Source organism: Acanthochromis polyacanthus, chromosome 1 (genome assembly GCF_021347895.1).
Source record: "Acanthochromis polyacanthus isolate Apoly-LR-REF ecotype Palm Island chromosome 1, KAUST_Apoly_ChrSc, whole genome shotgun sequence".
NCBI lineage: Eukaryota > Metazoa > Chordata > Actinopteri > Pomacentridae > Acanthochromis > Acanthochromis polyacanthus.
The window spans coordinates 60841078-60858768 of NC_067113.1; the positions used below are offsets into that span (position 1 = coordinate 60841078).

At 41.7% G+C, this 17691-nt stretch overlaps 1 protein-coding gene across 1 annotated transcript; it reads left to right on the plus strand.

The window, feature by feature from the left end:
* The first annotated feature begins 3071 nt into the window (after window positions 1–3071).
* Window positions 3072–5167, plus strand: LOC110945588 (fish-egg lectin-like). The gene is made up of 5 exons (XM_051950378.1): window positions 3072–3174; window positions 3278–3517; window positions 3695–3912; window positions 4016–4143; window positions 4328–5167. Exons 1-5 carry the CDS (start codon window positions 3129–3131, stop codon window positions 4467–4469), a joined length of 774 nt encoding a protein of 257 aa, XP_051806338.1. The 5' UTR covers window positions 3072–3128; the 3' UTR covers window positions 4470–5167.
* The last annotated feature ends 12524 nt before the right edge of the window (window positions 5168–17691 follow it).

Below are 17691 nucleotides of genomic sequence, written 5' to 3' on the forward strand. Positions count from 1 at the left end.
GCTCGAACTTGATTGGTCGGCAGCGACCGGCGCTTTTTGGAATAACATGGGGGTCTATGAGAGGAAGGCGGAGCTCATGAATAAATTTTCATATCGCGTCATACTAACATTATATTATAGTATCGAACTAGACTAACACATTTAAGCTTTGTTAAACAATGATACATAAATTGAAAACAAACGGAAACTCCGGACACGAGCTTTAAGCTACAAGGAAAAAGAACAAGCATTGTTGTTCTTTCGTAAGTTGGCACACTATTTAAAGAACAAAGCATCTTGCATGTATCAAAAGATAAGCAAATTCTTCATAAGTCTAGATTTTATCTAAAGATAAGTTTGTTTCCTGGAAGGTTTCAGAGATAACTACTTCTGCATGCCTTTCTGCTCACATCATTGCATTGTTGAGGCTCCTGGACATAATATTGATTACAACCACACACACACACACAAAAGAGAATGCTCTTCACTACATAAGTATCATATCAACTGCAGCCTAAAGCACACCATATTGAGAGTCCAAGTTATGGGGAATGAACATGACAGGTGGATTAAGCTGTTTCAGTTGGAATAATGAAGAGCTCCAGATTGGTGTTCAGCTGCTGAGCGTTTACGCTAATAACCTCTCCTGACAGTGACTCTGGATTTGACATTTATGTCTGAAGTTTGCAGATTCCCATCCCATATGTCAAGTAATGGCCAAAATGGAAGTAAATTCATGGACTCCCAGAAATGATCAAATCGCTCTGTGATGCACTGTATTACAACTTGTATGTTCCAGGAAGCCCCAGACACCAGAAGCATAGTCAGAGAAATATTTTTTATCAGTGACAAGGATTATTTGGAAATGACATATGTTATGTTCAGTGCACATCTTTTACTGTAACATCAGATATACTTACACAGGTATGCAACAAACACGCAAGCACCGTCCTTTCTGAGAACACACACACCGCCCCCCCCCACACACACACACTGCCCTATGTTTTTATTTTTACTTTAAATTCTCATGTCCATTAAACAAACCTGATATGAAGTGCAAATGAGTGCGATTTAAAGATGCTTACATGCAGATTTTATGACCTCTACACAACTCTGTATCCGCGGCACTGCATTCTTAATTAGATTTTGAGGGTAATGTACTTTCTGTTGGATTATATATGTTTGTGCCATCTCACAAATTATAATCAGCACATTTCTGTCATTTACCCAATTGCATTACTGCCTCTCCTTTTCAACCAGCAAACCATATATTAAATGGTTGTACTCATTACCCTGGAAGCCCTGAAAATGAAGGAGCTTCAAACATGGAACAAAAGGATAATATCTGAGACCAGCCTAAACCTAACCAAGTTTCTAACTAATACTTATTGTTGTGAAAGTGTCAATCCAAGCGTGACGTTTTATTAATCATGAAAAATGTAGCTTAAGTCTCAGAATAAAAGCCTCACATGGGGCGTGATCTGACTCACCAAATATAAACATCGCCATTTCCAGCAACTCTCTCCTCCCCCTCCATTATCTGCATTCACAAAATCCCCTGCTCGACAGGAAACAACAACGTTTTAGCAGTCAAAGCCAAATTTAGTTATAGTGCACATTCAAAGGAAGTGTTGTCCAATTTAAAGATAAGAATTGAAATAGAAAATAAAAAAATAAAACAGACAACAATGAGGTATGAAACAAAATTCGTCTTAAACATTCCAGGAGTCTGAGCAGATCTCACATAGAAAGGTAAAATGTTCTAAAGATTGGAGTCTGCTTCTGCAAAGGCTGTATTTTTTATTACCTGGAACAACCATCTGATTGGTTGACACAGGGCTCTTTTTAGGGGTATTAAGATGCAAAAAATTCTCCGAAGATGGAACCAGCTTATTTAAAACCTTCAAAACAAACAATACAATCTTAAAACAAGTTTCAAAATGGACAGGTAAGTCTATGGAGAGAGGACAGTGCTGGAGCAATGTGATCACATTTTTTTTCCCGATCAAAATCACAATAGTCTAACCGTGTGGTGATAATAAAGGCATGAATGGGGTTTTTAGCAGTAACCTATACACTAAAAATTTAAGTTCTGCTGAGGATTTGGCAGCTATAAGACAGCCTTTCATGTTTTTCAGTGAACTGGCCCTTTTAGTCCTTGCCTCCCTGCTTGCCAGTGCCGTGAAAATGTTTAAACATCACTTTTTTTTACAGGGACACCATCGATACATCCTGGACTTTTCATTGCCAAAGAAGACTGGAACGGTAATACAAGCAAGATAGAGTATTTTCTCCCCCTGCCTTCATACTGCCCTTGTACTTACTAATGCTAACTTTGAGGAAACTAGAGGTCTTTCCCAGTGTTACACAGCTGATCAAATGTGTTCATTTCAAAATAAAATTACACCTCTTTCAAAATCTAACATAGGTTTTAGAGATCGGGTTCGTTTTGTTTCGGTTTCACTGTATCCAGTCCTGATCCTCTTCTTAGCTATAAGCAGCTGCTGACGTCACCTTCGTATTCAAACCACAAATAAGTGTGATATCTATGTTCTGCTATAACTCTTGTCAAGACAACAAAAGATATCAACATTTCCCAGAAGGCCAAGCTATTTCTTTAAGGTCATTATCTGCTGATCTATTGTCCTGTACCCAACAAAGCTAGGTGCTGGTTATGTCGGAATTGTACGATGGAAAACTTACAATTAGATTAGTTATACTATTCACAAATGAGGCAATCTAAATGATGTGATGTTTTCACAGCCTTAGGTGGATTGCTTGAAAGCTCATTGTCAGATTTTGAGCTGCCAAACAAGACTGGTGACTTTGTGAAGTCATGCTCGAACATTCCCTCAGGGTTTACTGGTTGGCAAGATCCTTGTGTTTTTTTAACTAGTGCGAAATGGGAGGTTCTCCATCACCAAAGTCATCAAACCAGGGGATTGTTTGAAATGAAAGGTTATAGGGTTCAAATAAAAAAAACTTCCTCATAACTTTCTCGAACAGCCCATTTTTGCCAGGAACCAAGCACATGATCACACCCATCAGTCTAGTGTATAAAAGCTGGGCAGACTCCATCAGTCTGTAGGACAGCAGCTCCAACCAAATACATCCCAGCTCACAAGCAGACGTAGACACGGAGACCAGCAATGAAGACCTTCTTGCTGATGCTGTGTTGCCTGGCAGCCAGTCATGGTAAGTTTTCAGATAAGTTTTTTTTCCAAGGTTGCAACATTGACAGCTAAAGCAGTGTGAAGAGCAGATTTTTTTTAAAACTTCTGTTGTTTTGTCTTCACAGGCTGGACATGCACTGAGGGTCCTCGCCTCTACAGCAATGTAGCACAGATTGATGCTGGACAGGGCATGGTGGTGGTTAGAGACAGATACTACTATGCTTACTTTCTCAGTGGAAACTACTTTTACAGACTCGGCACTGTTAGACTGAATCATGTCACAGTAGGACCTGCTGGGATCTGGGGCACTGACACCTCAAACAAGGTGCATAAATTCATTGCCAACAACTTCACAACAGTTTCAGGTAACTATTTATATATCTGAATAAATGCAATCCATAGAGACTAACCAACCATGTATCATATAATATTGCTATTGCATCATGGTGCTCCTGCACATTTGCCACACTTACTATACTCCACACATTACCTAAATATGACTGCTTGCTGTCTAAATGAACCCTGCCTCTGTGTGTCTTCAGGATCTTTGCGGCAGGTGGATGCAGGCGGCGATGGCCAGGTTGTTGGAATAACATCCAGTAATGTTACTTACTGTCTGCGCAGTGGCTACGCCTCAGCCTACAAAGGTACGGGATCTGTGAGCTGGTCATCCCTGTCAAGGAAGATGAAGTACGTAAGCTGCAGCCCTAGCAACGTTTGCTGGGGTGTTGACACAAGCTCACAAGTCTACGTCATACAGGTTGGAAACCACAGAGCTGGTGAAATCTCTTAATGTCCTGTCGGTCAAACGTTATTAATCTGTAATAGAACATGACAACACCTCCATATGTTTCTACTGACAGAGAGTAATACCAACCACCTGTGGCACCTCTTCCTGGATCAGAGTGTCAGGGATAAGCATGAAAATGGTGGAGATTTCGACTGATGGAACTGTGTTTGGATTGGCCACAAATGGTCGGGTCTACCAAAGGTATGCCAGAACTCCTTGCAGATTCTGCAGCTTTGTTAATCAGTGTGCTAAAACATGTCATTTCTTTGAGATACACCCAACTTTATTCCTCCAATCTGACCTATAAAACTAACTTGTGAAGTCATTTGTTCTATTGGAAACACCACTTTAACCTTTAACATATTCCCTGCTTCGCTTTCAACAGACGTGGCATTTACAGCTCTCGCCCACAAGGTACATCTTGGTTGTCCGTCCCCATGTGCATGCCAATAAACCACCTGAGCTACGACCTGGGTCGTCTTTGGGTTGCCACCACCTCTGGCTTGCTCATGGTATGCACCCACTAGTGACACCTCGATGGATCATCCTCAGAGTGCAGTATACTCAGTGTGTTGTGGAAAACTTCTTTTTTTTTTCTTTGTGAAAGAGAAATTCTTTTAGTGGTGTCTTGGCTGTCATCTCTATGTATTTCTATCCATTCTTTTGATTATTCCATACACACAGTTGGTACATTATGAGCATTTGATATGTTTTTTCCCCCTCAGTGTTATCACCAGGGTAACCATTAATCTCCTTGTTATTTTTTGTGGAAACAGTGAACAGTAAGAAAATGACTTATAGATGCGTCGGTTACTTTTTAAAAAAAATCAGCAACACTCTCCAAAACTTATAAGCAACAAAGTAGCTACAGCAATGAAAACATTCTGCAAACTGACACATTTAATTTGAATTTGTTGAATTAAATAAACTCAAACTTATCGGACTGTGAGAAAGAAATAAATGCCAATAAAGAAATGTGGATGCAGAAATAAGAAAATGCATTAAAATGTACCTTGAGTCCAACTGATTCGTTCTGATCCGTCTGCCATTTACTAGCATACTTTCTCCTGTTAGGAAATGAATATACATGCAATTTCATGTTGGTTTTGTCTTGTAGCATTTGAATGCTTATTAGGTTTGAACTTATTAGAAATGTAATGTGCCACTGGTTGTTCAGGTTTACAATGTTCAAACTGGGAAATGCAATAAAGTTTGGTTAGCACAACCACTTTCACTGTTTGTGTATTAATGTTCGAGCAGTGCTTTTAGGTTGTAGCCTTGAACATCAAGCAGTTAAGAAGAAAGAGTCCAAATGAGTTTACGGGTTTGGTCAAATGTTTTTAAAAGGTCCAGTTTTAAAGTTAACTGGACTAAAGGGAGACAGCTCCATAACAATGGAACTGAAGGTGCATTCATCACAAAGGATGTCACATTATTGTGTTGCTTTTTGAGGGCATTTGTGCAAAATGAAGCAAAAGAGCATCTTATAAAAACTATGTTTCCGTGAAGGACTGGATCTAGACTTCCATCTTTAAACCTTCCTTTAACATCAGCAACAAGTGGTTATCTTTTTCTAAATGTTCTCAGTGGAATGCATCAACATGTTTTGTAATCTGGCGAACACCTCAATGCCAACCAAGTGTGTCACATACTTCTCCATTCAAACTTTTCTCACCAGTGATCAGTGTTTCCTTGTCAGGAGCTACTTGTCTTTCTGGTTCACCACTTCATGTTCACAGAGTTAGCGACTGCTGCCAAATATTTCATGTTGGTGGTTAAGAAACTACTGTCAGAGCAAGATAAATAGTCACACTTCACAAAGGAATAGTAACGACAGTCCTACTTAATTAGTGTCACATTTTCACCCTCCCTGCCAGCACAGTGTATGTTTATCCCAAATCTTGTGATTTATGGCCTACAGCTAGATATTTTATGAATATCAAAGGCTTGATTGACTTACACATCAATAGTAATTATTCCATGTTTTATTTGTTGTTTGCTAACCCTACTCTAATCACAGTAACACCTATTCTCATAATAATGCCGTTACTCTTCATATTGACTTGTTGCATCATTCCATTTTTCAGAACACTCACAACACATGAGTAAGACGATAAGTGGAACTGTGTCCGAGGTAATGTTGAGCGATGAATTCAGAGCACTCATGCTAGAAAATCCACTTGAAGAAGACGAGGAGCCAGTGCCTGTATCCTCTATGGTGTAAAATCTTTTGTGTTGGCCTAAGCTAAGCTTAGGCCAACACAAAAGGGAATTGTGGGAAATTATGTGTTTTATAATTTGGTAAGAGTACATATTAAAGAGTTGTATTGGTTCTGAGGAATAGGAAGGTCAAGCGCATCATTACCACGGTGTGACTGTAATGAAACAAAAGAAAAGTCCAGAATCAATAAGAAGGGCTTATGCTTTATTTTACTTATTACTAATGTGTTTGAATGCAAGGATGATCAAGACATAAGGTGATTGATAATCAAAGTACAGACAGTTTTTTATAATTAAAGTAGAGACAGTTTTTGACGTAAGCCGTAATCAGTAAAGAACATGAGCTTGTTTGTGTGCAGTTTCTAATCTTGCTTTGCAGGGGTGAAGTCATTCCTACGTGAGCGATAACGACAAAACCTCAGCTGTGAAAGAGGAGAATGGACCAACGCAGCACTGGAGGGGGCGGCCAGCAACGTGACCTAGATAGCTACATACGCTGTTAGAGTATAAGAAGACTGGGTCAGGTACACTTAGCGGTCTGATTCCATCCGAACTGACCGAACACTTGTTGTTGGTTAGGGACAGAGGATTCAGGCCCAGAGCTCTGTATCGCACATTCAATTTTGCTGTAATAAATACTTTCGATTTTAAGAAGAAGTCTCCTGACTACTCCATCAAAAGAACTGGGCGGAAATAGCCTTACAAATATTCTGTTGGCTTGTTTAATTGTAGAATAAGCTGATTTCCAACAAGGGTTGTTAATCCATGCTAATGTTAGATTTTTCTCAGGAGCAGAAGCTAGATATTTAGCTAGCTGTTACTGCTGACCAAGAGGACAAACTTACTGATGGGAAAAAAGTCAAGATAAAAGTAAAAAGAATTAATGTTTTCCTGATAATATACATGACAGGGTTGCATGAGGTAGTGAGACATTCCATCAAAGCTGGCAATGTTATATAAAAAATAGAAGAAAAAGACATAACTTTACTCTACCCATTCTTTTCAAAAACTGTTTGATGATGCTCCAAATTCCAATGTTTCATGTGATTCACTGTTTTCTTCTTCTACCAACTAAAAATGTTACGCTAACAGCTTTGTTGTGGGACACACGTTCCTTCCAAAATAACTGTTATTTAAAATTATATATTGATTAAAATAATGTTCCCACAATTACAAGAGACATCAATGAAAAAATAATACCAAAAAAAGGTTTCAATTTAATTTTAATTGTTTCATTTGAGATTCAATTTGGTCATCAGGGGGGTAGGACAAGAAAAAAAAAGATATTTTAAGGGAACTCCAGACTTGATAATTTGATAATTTAAAAATATTTTCAAGCATTCTTTTCTCCTATTTTTTTTTTATTTGGTCTCAGCAAATTTACACAACAGCTGCATGTTTCAGTATTTTGTACATGGATTATGTGAAATTTGATAAATGGGATGTAAATTGTTCTAAATTCTTGAATAACCCACAACTAGTCATATAGACATATTGGAAAGTGGTGATTGCCACTTCCTACCTCTTCTCTTTGAATCTGATTGGTTAAAGGATAAAATGATTCCACTGAGCTGAATTTCATAGGACCTGGTCAGGTTTGTACAGGAATAAATTCAACCCACAGTGGCTGCATCTGTAAAAGTGATTTAATGACAAAGGAAATGAGTAAGCACAAGGTTAATTTAAATATTGAACACTCAGAATGCATCAGTGTGTAGAGGAACATTTGTAAGAACACAACATGTTTTTACAAACCATTTGTTATGTATTAGCTGATGATGTATGTATGTTGTGTAGTTCACATGACTGCAAGACAAGTTTTCAACAGAGATGACTGAAGATAACATCACATGATCAGCTGAATCGGTACTGTTGAATCCAGAAAGAATTATTACTGAATATGAGCAGGCTCAATATGACTTTATCATATTGAGCCTTAAACCTGCTCATCTGTTAGTCTGTACTATGACATGAGCTGAGGATTTTTGTGTATCTTCCACTGTGCAGAGGATTGTGGGTCAGAAAGGCCACAGACAAATTCTGGAATCCATTCTGCAAACTCCAACTGGATACAGTGGACCATCATTGCTTTATTATTATTTTTTTTTGTATATTGACTGTTCAGGTTTGGGGGGAGCGTGAAGCCAAGGTGAGTGCACACAGAGCAGGCGACAGGCAGGTCACGGTTAAACAGGCTTTTTTCACAAAAATAAACTATAATGCCACTCCGGCCAAAAACTCACTACATGTGAAGGAGGGGGGCAGAGCCGCCTTAACCTAATGGTAGACCCTGGGGCTGAGAGGTTTTGTAGGCCCCCCTACTCCATCATCCCAATCTACATAAAAAAATGCATCAGTTTCTTTTATGACAAACTGTGAGGTTTCCTTCTTTAGCCAGAAAACACCAGCATACTTTTATTGATCAACTTACATGAACACAAAATGCACTTGTATAACATCAGTACATGCTTTACTTAAAACCAATATGGGTGAAAGACTGAAAATCAACACCATCAGAACAAAAAGAGATTCTTCTGGCCCACATACATCATTCAAACAAGTAGCAGCCATCCACAACAACTGAAAGCCTGGCTAGCAATAAGCAGAGCACTGTCCTTTTTAGAAGTGCTTTCGTCTGGCCTTCTTTGCAGAGAATGCCTTGATTATGTCCTTGAAATCCAAATCATGCAGGATGTCATGCTCAATGGACATAAGTGTGAGGTTACTGACTCCATCTTGCTGCATGCTTGAGCTGAGTCTGTTTTTCACCAGTCCCAGTTTGGAGAAGGACCGCTCCCTGCTTGCATTGCTTACTGGCATGGTCAGGAATAGCCGTAAAGCTATATCTGTGCTGGGAAACACTGTGTGGAGTTTTCTTCTTCTTAAAAATTGCAGTAACTCCACTGCTGATGTGCTCTTCACCTTCTCATCTTGTACTAATTCTTTAAACTGTACCACCTCCTCCACAAAATCCTCCTCCAAGTCATTACTGTATTTCCTCTGCAGACTCAATGCAGCTGAGCGGAGGTCTTGGGAGGAAATCAAGTGCAATGCATTCAAAAACCCAAAGTTTTGATACACATCACTGTACGACTCGTATCTTCTGTCCAGTTCAGACACTAAACGGTCAATGACATAGATGAACACAGAGGTGCAGAAGCGCTTGCGGCCTGATAGTTCACACTCTGGCTCAGATGATTCGTCAGCCTGTCTCTTTCTTTTTTCTTTCTTTGGGTGTCTGCCTTGTACTCATGGGACACAGTGGGAGACATGTTCTTTGCAGCTGTCTCAAAGCTATCAAACTGATCCCTCAAACCAGCTACATATTCACGTAATGACCGAACCAGATCCACAGCATTGCACAGGTCCAGCTCCACCGCTTGTAGTGCAGCACTCACACCCTGGAAACGTTTAAGAATGGCATTCCACATGTTGCACATTAATGCAATTTCAAGTTTATTCATCTTTTTGTGCAGTGCCCTAGCCTCCTCCCTCGTGCTCCAGTTCTGGTGCTCATCATCAGCAATGTTGAGTAATGCCTGCTGGATCCCAGCGTAATTCTGACACAGAGCTTTGGTTGCAACAGAGTGTGCTGACCATCTCGTATCAGAGAGTGATTTCAAGGTCTCAATTCTTTGATTTTCATTAGGCTGCAACCCTGCCTTGATCATCTGCCAGCGTGAAGTGGTCTTTGATGAGAAGTTGAACAAAGCTTGTACAAAACTGAAAAACTGTTCAGTCTGCTCACAGCAGTTCACACTGTTCACTCCTCCTAGGTTTAGGGTATGTGCTGCACACGGTACCCACTCTTCCAATGTGCTGATCTGCTTTATGCGGGCCTGCACACCTTTGTAGGCCCCTGACATATTGCTAGCATTGTCATAACACTGCCCTCTACAGTTACTGATGTCAATGCCCATCTCCTCCAAAACACTGACCACTGAGTTGAACAGTGCTTCTCCTGTGTGGCTGTCAATGGGGAGGAACTTTACAAAGCGCTCCTTTATACAGCCCTCTGGTGACACATACCGCAGGATGAAAGTCAGCTGGTCCACATGTGTGATGTCAGATGTGGAGTCCACACTGATAGCAAAATACTTTGCTAGTTTTACTCTGCTGATAATTTCATCCAGCACCTTCTGTCCCATCAGCTGTATGAATTCCTCACACACATTCAGAGAGAGATAGGATGGATTTCCTTTGCCAGCGTTTCCATATTTTTCAATGTGAGCTTTTAAAAAGGGATCAAACTGGCTGATCAGCTCCATGCTGCCCAAATAATTTCCATTGTTGATGTCTCCAAACTTGTGGCTGCCTCCCCGGAAAGCTAGTCCCCTCTCAGCTAAATACTTCACAACAGTAACAACCCTCTGTAGAACCTGTGCCCAATAATCACACTCCTCATCAAACTGTTTCCTAAGTTCTGAGTCCACTGTCCCACCCTCAGCTGCTTGATTGATGTAAGCAATCATGGCTTTTCTGTGGATGTCAGAGGTTTCATGTTCTGATATACGATCACCTGCATGTTTCCAGTCAGAGAAACCCCCACTAACAAATGCAGACTTTTTGTTGCTCTCGCCAAAAATCTTGCAACCAAAACAAAACACGCTACCTACTGATGGTGAATAACAAAGCCACTCTCTACCTACATATTCCCCATGACTCAGTTTGCGGTGGAAATATGTTTTTGAGAAAAATCTTCTCTGGTGTTTGTATGTGCGCTCTGATGCACGGAGGTCGGCATTTTTATTTTGACACGTCTCTGGTCCCATTTTCGCCCAGTAAGCGCGCGCCTGCCGGTCAATTTTGTTTCCCCAGCGGCCCGGGTCGCTGCTGTAAGGGCCACTGCCGGACTCGTCTCCTCCTCCCTGATCCTTCTCCTTGTCTCCTCCTCCCTGATCCTTCTCCTCCTCTTCCCCCTCGTCTCCTCCTCCCTCTTTCTCCCCCGCTACTCCCTCATCCTCATCCACCGCTCCTCTTCTCTTTTCCTCTCTTACTTCTACCTGCGCGAGCCCCGCCTCGTCTGCTGCCTCTGGTAAACTCAATGCCGCTGAACAGCCACCGCCATCCGTTTCGGACGGTTTAAAGAATCCTGTTAGCTTTGGGATGCTCTTAAGTAATTGCTTTTTCTGGGTTTCTTTGTCCCGAAACACCTTTCTTTTGTGAGCGCCGCTCTCAAATTTCTTTTTCCCCGTCATTTTTCAGCTGTCACTCAATGGGGGAAAGTTAGGTGGACGTAACAACAACAGTAATCAATGAGAGCGGGGCGGGTCTTACCAGCCACAAACGTGAAGTATAAAATGATTGACAGAGAACTTGACAAGCAACAAAAACAATGCGACTTTTCCAGCTCATTGATAGGCACCTGAACTTGGTAGGCCCCTGGGCTTCAGCCCAGGTAAGCCCGTGCATTAAGAGGGGAGGGGGGGATTCAGGCTCCAGGGGAGCGGCAGTCCAGAGGGGAAGTTCCACGCCCTTTTTCCAGAGGGCAGCAGGGGTCCCCGTCCTTCCACTAAGGACGGCAGGGAGGAAAACACAAGTTGCTCCGTTGTCTCAGCTTGAGACAGTCTCTGACTGACCAGAAGCTGTTCTATGCAGCAGCAGATGGAATCAGCTGCAGGTGTGAGGCTCTCATAGACCGGCGACACACCGGCAGGGGAACGGACGGCTGCAAGGCTTGGCTAGGCCTGTAACAGTGACATACTTTTTATTGGACAGACTACATATTTTCTTGCATATGAAATAGTGTAGTAGTATCAGCATACCCTGTACCCCACTCTGTTTGAGTTTCTTTTGGCCCAAAAAGCATTTATGCTGACATCAAGTGACCCAAAGTAAACGAACAAAATAAATAGACATGATGTTGTATCAACGAAAATGAATGAAGAACATCACAAAATATCAAAACAATGATTCAGAGTGGAAACAGTTGTAGGAAGTTTATTTTGTTTGTTTTTAAATTAGTAAATTAATTAATATAAGTCTTTCATTCCATTTACTTTATTTCTGTTGTTGCAGGATGAGTGCATCTTTCAAGGTCATGCTGCTGAAGATTCCAACAGCACAGGAACCACTCTCAGGGATTTGGGATGCAACACCACCACCTCCTGTCCAGCTGAATAGCTGCACTTTGATTCAAAACCTGATGAGACTGTGTAATCATGCAGGCATGATATATTCAGAGCAATTTGTCAGGTGCATCTCCTTTTTCTTTAGTGAGTTACATTTTACTTTATTAATTTCCATGGTCCTCTTTTTATACTTTAAAACAACAAACAGTATATTTTCCTTGTAGAGCTGTTCTAGAAAACCATCCATCCATCCATCCATTCATCTATCTATCTATCTATCTATCTATCTATCTATCTATCTATCTATCTATCTATCTATCTATCTATCTATCTATCTATCTATCCATCCATCCATCCATCCATCCATCTAGACTCAACAAAAATATAAATGCAACACTTTTGTTTTTGCTCCTATTTTTATGAGATGAACTCAAAGATCTAAAACTTTTTCCACATACACAATATCACCATTTCTCTCAAATATTGTTCACAAATCTGTCTAAATCTGTGATAGTGAGCCCTTCTCCTTTGCTGAGATAATCCATTCCACCTCACAGGTGTGCCATATCAAGATGCTGATTAGACATCGTGATTAGTGCACAGGTAATGTAGCCGCAAGGGGACACAAGCCAGTGTCTTATTGAGCCGGTCCCAAGCCCGGATAAATACAGAGGGTTGTGTCAGGAAGGGCATCCGACGTAAAACTTTGGCCAAACCAAACATGTGAATCAAATGTATGACTTCCATACCGGATTGGTCGAGGCCCGGGTTAACAACGACCGCCATCGGTGCTGTCGACCTACAGGGTGCCGGTGGAAAATGGACGACTGTCGGTCGAAGAAGGAGGGGAGGAAGGTGTGTTCGTAGGAAGAGAGAGAAGAGAAACACCAAGAGTCTAGGACTGAGAGTAAGGACTTTGAATGTTGAAACTATGACAGGAAAAGATAGAGAGCTGGTTGACATGATGCAGAGGAGGGAGGGGGACATACTGTGTGTCCAGGAGACCAGGTGGAAAGGTAGTAAAGCTAGAAGTTAAGGAGCAGGGTTCAAGTTGTTCTATCATGGTGTAGATAGGAAGAGAAATGGAGTAGGAGTTATCTTGAAGGAAGAATTTGTTAGGAATGTCCTGGAGGTAAAAAGAGTGTCAGATCAAGTGATGAGCCTGAAGCTAGAAATCGAAGGTGTGATGTTCAATGTTGTTAGTGGGTATGCTCCACAGGTAGGATGTGAGCTGGAGGAGAAGGAGAAATTCTGGTTGGACCTTGATGAAGTGATGCAGAGCATCCCTAGAAGTGAGAGAGTTGTCATTGGTGCAGACTTCAATGGATATGTTGGTGCAGGAAACAGAGATGATGAGGAGGTCATGGGCAGGTTTGGTATCCAGGAGAGGAACGCAGAAGGACAGATGGTGGTTGACTTTGCAAAAAGGATGGAAATGGCTGTAGTGAATACTTTCTTCCAGAAGAAGCAGGAACATAGGGTGACCTATAAGAGTGGAGGTTGGAGCACACAGGTAGACTACATCTTGTGTAGACAATGTAATCTGAAGGAGATCAGTGACTGCAAAGTAGTGGTCGGTGAGAGTGTAGCCAGACAGCATAGGATGGTGGTGTGTAGGATGACCCTGGTGCTGAAGAAGATGAAGAGGGCAAAGACAGAGCAGAGGACCAAATGGTGGAAGCTGAAAAAGGAAGAGTGTTGTATGACTTTCAGGAAAGAGTTGAGACAGGCTTTGGATGGTCAGGAGGTGCTTCCAGATGACTGGACAGCTACAGCAAATGTGATCAGGGAGACAGGTCGGAGAGTACTTGGTGTGTCATCTTGAAGGAAAGGAGATAAGGAGACTTGGTGGTGGAATGAGGAGGTGCAGGAGTGGATCCAGAGAAAGAGGTTAGCTAAGAAGAAGTGGGACACTGAGAGGACTAAAGAGAGTAGACAGGAGTACAGGGAGATGCAGTGTAAGGTGAAAGTAGAGGTGGCAAAGGGCAAACAAGGGGCTTACGATGACTTGTAGGCTAGGTTGGACAGTAAGGAGGGAGAGACTGACCTGTATAGGTTGGCAAGGCAGAGAGACAGAGATGGGAAGGACGTGCGGCAGGTTAGGGTGATAAAGGATAAGGATGGAAGTGTGTTGGCAGGTGCCAATAGTGTGATGGGATGGGAAGATGGAAAGAGTACTTTGAAGAGTTGATGAATGAGGAAAATGAGAGAGAACGAAGAGTAGAAGAGGTGGCTGTTGTGGACCAGGAAGTAGCAAAGATTAGTAAGGATGAAGTGAGGAGGGCATTGAAGAGGATGAAGAGTGGAAAGGCACTTGGTCCTGATGATATACCTGTGGAGGTATGGAAGTGTCTCGGAGAGGTAGCAGTAGAGTTTCTGACTGGGTTGTTCAACCGATCTTAGATAGTGAGAAGATGCCTGAGGAATGGAGGAGAAGTGTGCTGGTGCCCATCTTTAAGAACAATGGAGATGTGCAGAGTTGTGGCAACTACAGAGGAATAAAGCTGATGAGCCACACGATGAAGCTATGGGAAAGAGTAGTTGAAGCTAGGCTAAGGGCAGAGGTGAACATCTGTGAGCAGCAGTATGGTTTCATGCCAAGAAAGAGTACAACAGATGCAATATTTGCTTTGAGGATGTTGATAGAGAAGTACAGAGAAGGTCAGAAGGAGCTGCATTGTGTCTTTGTAGATCTGGGGAAAACTTATGACAGGGTGCCCAGAGAGGAACTGTGGTTTTGTATGAGGAAGTCTGGAGTGGCAGAGAAGTATGTTAGTGGTGCAGGACATGTATGAGGACTGTAAGACAGTGGTGAGGTGTGCTGTAGGTGTGACAGAGGAGTTCAAGGTGGAGGTGGACCTACATCAGGGATCAGCTCTGAGCCCCTTCTTGTTTGCTATGGTGATGGACAGGATGACAGACGAGATTAGACAGGAGTCTCCATGGACTATGATGTTTGCAGATGACATTGTGATCTGTAGTGAGAGCAGGGAACATGTGGAGGAGAAGCTAGAGGCGTGGAGGTTTGCCCTGGAAAGGAGAGGAATGAAGGTTAGCCACAGCAAGATGGAGTATCTGTGTGTGAATGAGAGGAACCCAAGTGGAAGAGTGAGGTTACAGGGAGAAGAGATCAAGAAGGTGGAGGATTTTAAATACTTAGGGTCAACAGTCCAGAGCAATGGTGAGTGTGGAAAAGAGGTGAAAAAGCGTGTACAGGCAGGCTGGAACGGCTAGAGAAAAGTGTCAGGTGTGATGTGTGATAGAAGAGTTTCAGCTAAAATGAAAGGAAAGGTTTACAAAACTGTGGTGAGACCAGCCATGTTGTTTGGTCTGGAGACAGTGTCCCTGAGGAAAAGACAGGAAGTAGAGCTGGAGGTAGCAGAACTGAAGATGCTGAGGTTCTCTTTGGGAGGGACCAGGATGGATAGGATCAGGAATGAGTACATCAGAGGGACAGCACATGTTTAGAGGCTTTGGAGATAAAGTCAGAGAGGCCAGACTGAGATGGTTCAGACATGTCCAGAGGAGAGAGAGTGAATATATTGGTAGAAGGATGCTGAGTTTCCCACTACCAGGCAGGAGGCCAAGAGGAAAACCAAAGAGGTTTATGGCAGTGGTGGGCTGTCAGGGCCAGCAAGGCCTTCTCTGCTGGCCTAAACAAACTCTGAAAATCATATTTATTCATAAATATTTTAAATAAAATTATTCTCCCTGGTCTGTTCTCTGTATGACATATACACACGTGGACAAAATTGTTGGTACCCCTCAGTTAAAGAAGGAAAAACCCACAATTCTCACTGAAATCACTTGAAACTCACAAAAGTAACAATAAATAAAAATTTATTGAAAATTAAATAATCAAAAACAGCCATTACTTTTGAATTGTTGATTAACATAATTATTTAAAAAAACAAACTAATGAAACAGGCCTGGACAAAAATGATGGTACCTCTATAAAAGATTGAAAACTATTTGACCAGAGTGACATGATTAACTCAGGTGTGTCATTTAATTGACATCACAGGTGTTTCCAAACTCATAATCAGTCAGTCTGCCTATTTAAAGGGAGACAAGTAGTCACCCTGCTGTTTGGTGAAAAGGTGTGTACCACACTGAACATGGACAACAGAAAGCGAAGGAGAGAATTGTCCCAGGACATCCGAAAAAAATTATAGACAAACATCTTAAAGGTAAAGGCTATAAGACCATCTCTAAACAGCTTGAAGTTCCTGTGACAACAGTGGCTCATATTATTCAGAAGTTCAAGACCCACGGGACAATAGCCAACCTCCCTGGACGTGGGCGCAAGAGGAAAATTGATGACAAATTGAAGAGACGGATCGTTGGAATTGTATCCAAAGAGCCCAGAGCAACCTCCAAAGAAATTAAAGGTGAACTCCAAGGCCAAGGTACATCGGTGTCAGATCGCACCATTCGTCGTTGTTTGAGCCAAAGTGGACTTCATGGGAGACGACCAAGGAGGACACCACTGCTGAAAAAAACTCATAAAAAAGCCAGACTGGAATTTGCAAAAATGCATGTTGACAAGCCACAAAGCTTCTGGGAGAATGTCCTTTGGACAGATGAGACCAAACTGGAGCTTTTTGGTAAGGCACATCAACTCTATGTTCATAGACTCAAAAACCAAGCATACGAAGAAAAGAACACTGTCCCTACGGTGAAACATGGAGGAGGCTCAGTAATGTTTTGGGGCTGCTTTGCTGCATCTGGCACAGGGTGTCTTGAAAGTGTGCAAGGTACGATGAAATCCGAAGACTATCAAGGCATTCTGGAGAGAAATGTGCTGCCTAGTGTCAGAAAGCTTGGTCTCAGTCGCAGGTCATGGGTCTTCCAACAGGACAACCATCCAAAACACACAGCCAAAAACACCCAAGAATGGCTGAGAGAAAAGCGTTGGACTATTCTAAAGTGGCCTTCTATGAGCCCAGATCTGAATCCCATTGAACATATGTGGAAGGAGCTGAAACATGCCATTTGGAGAAGACACCCATCAAACCTGAGACAACTGGAGCTGTTTGCTCATGAGGAGTGGGCCAAAATACCTGTTGACAGCTGCAGAACGCTCATTGACAAATACAGAAATCGTTTAATTGCAGTGATTGCCTCAAAAGGTTGTGCAACAAAATATTAAGTTATGGGTACCATCATTTTTGTCCAGCACTATTTCATTAGTTTGTTTTTTTAAATAATTATGTTAATCAACAATTCAAAAGTGATGGCTGATTTTGATTATTTAATTTTCAATAAATTTTTATTTATTGTTACTTTTGTGAGTTTCAAGTGATTTCAGTGAGAATTGTGAGTTTTTCCTTCTTTAACTGAGGGGTACCAACAATTTTGTCCACGTGTGTATGTGCTTTGTTGCACTGCTTCCAGTGGCATACGAGTTTTTCATTTAAAAAATTGGATAAAAACTTTATCCAATCATATTTCAGCT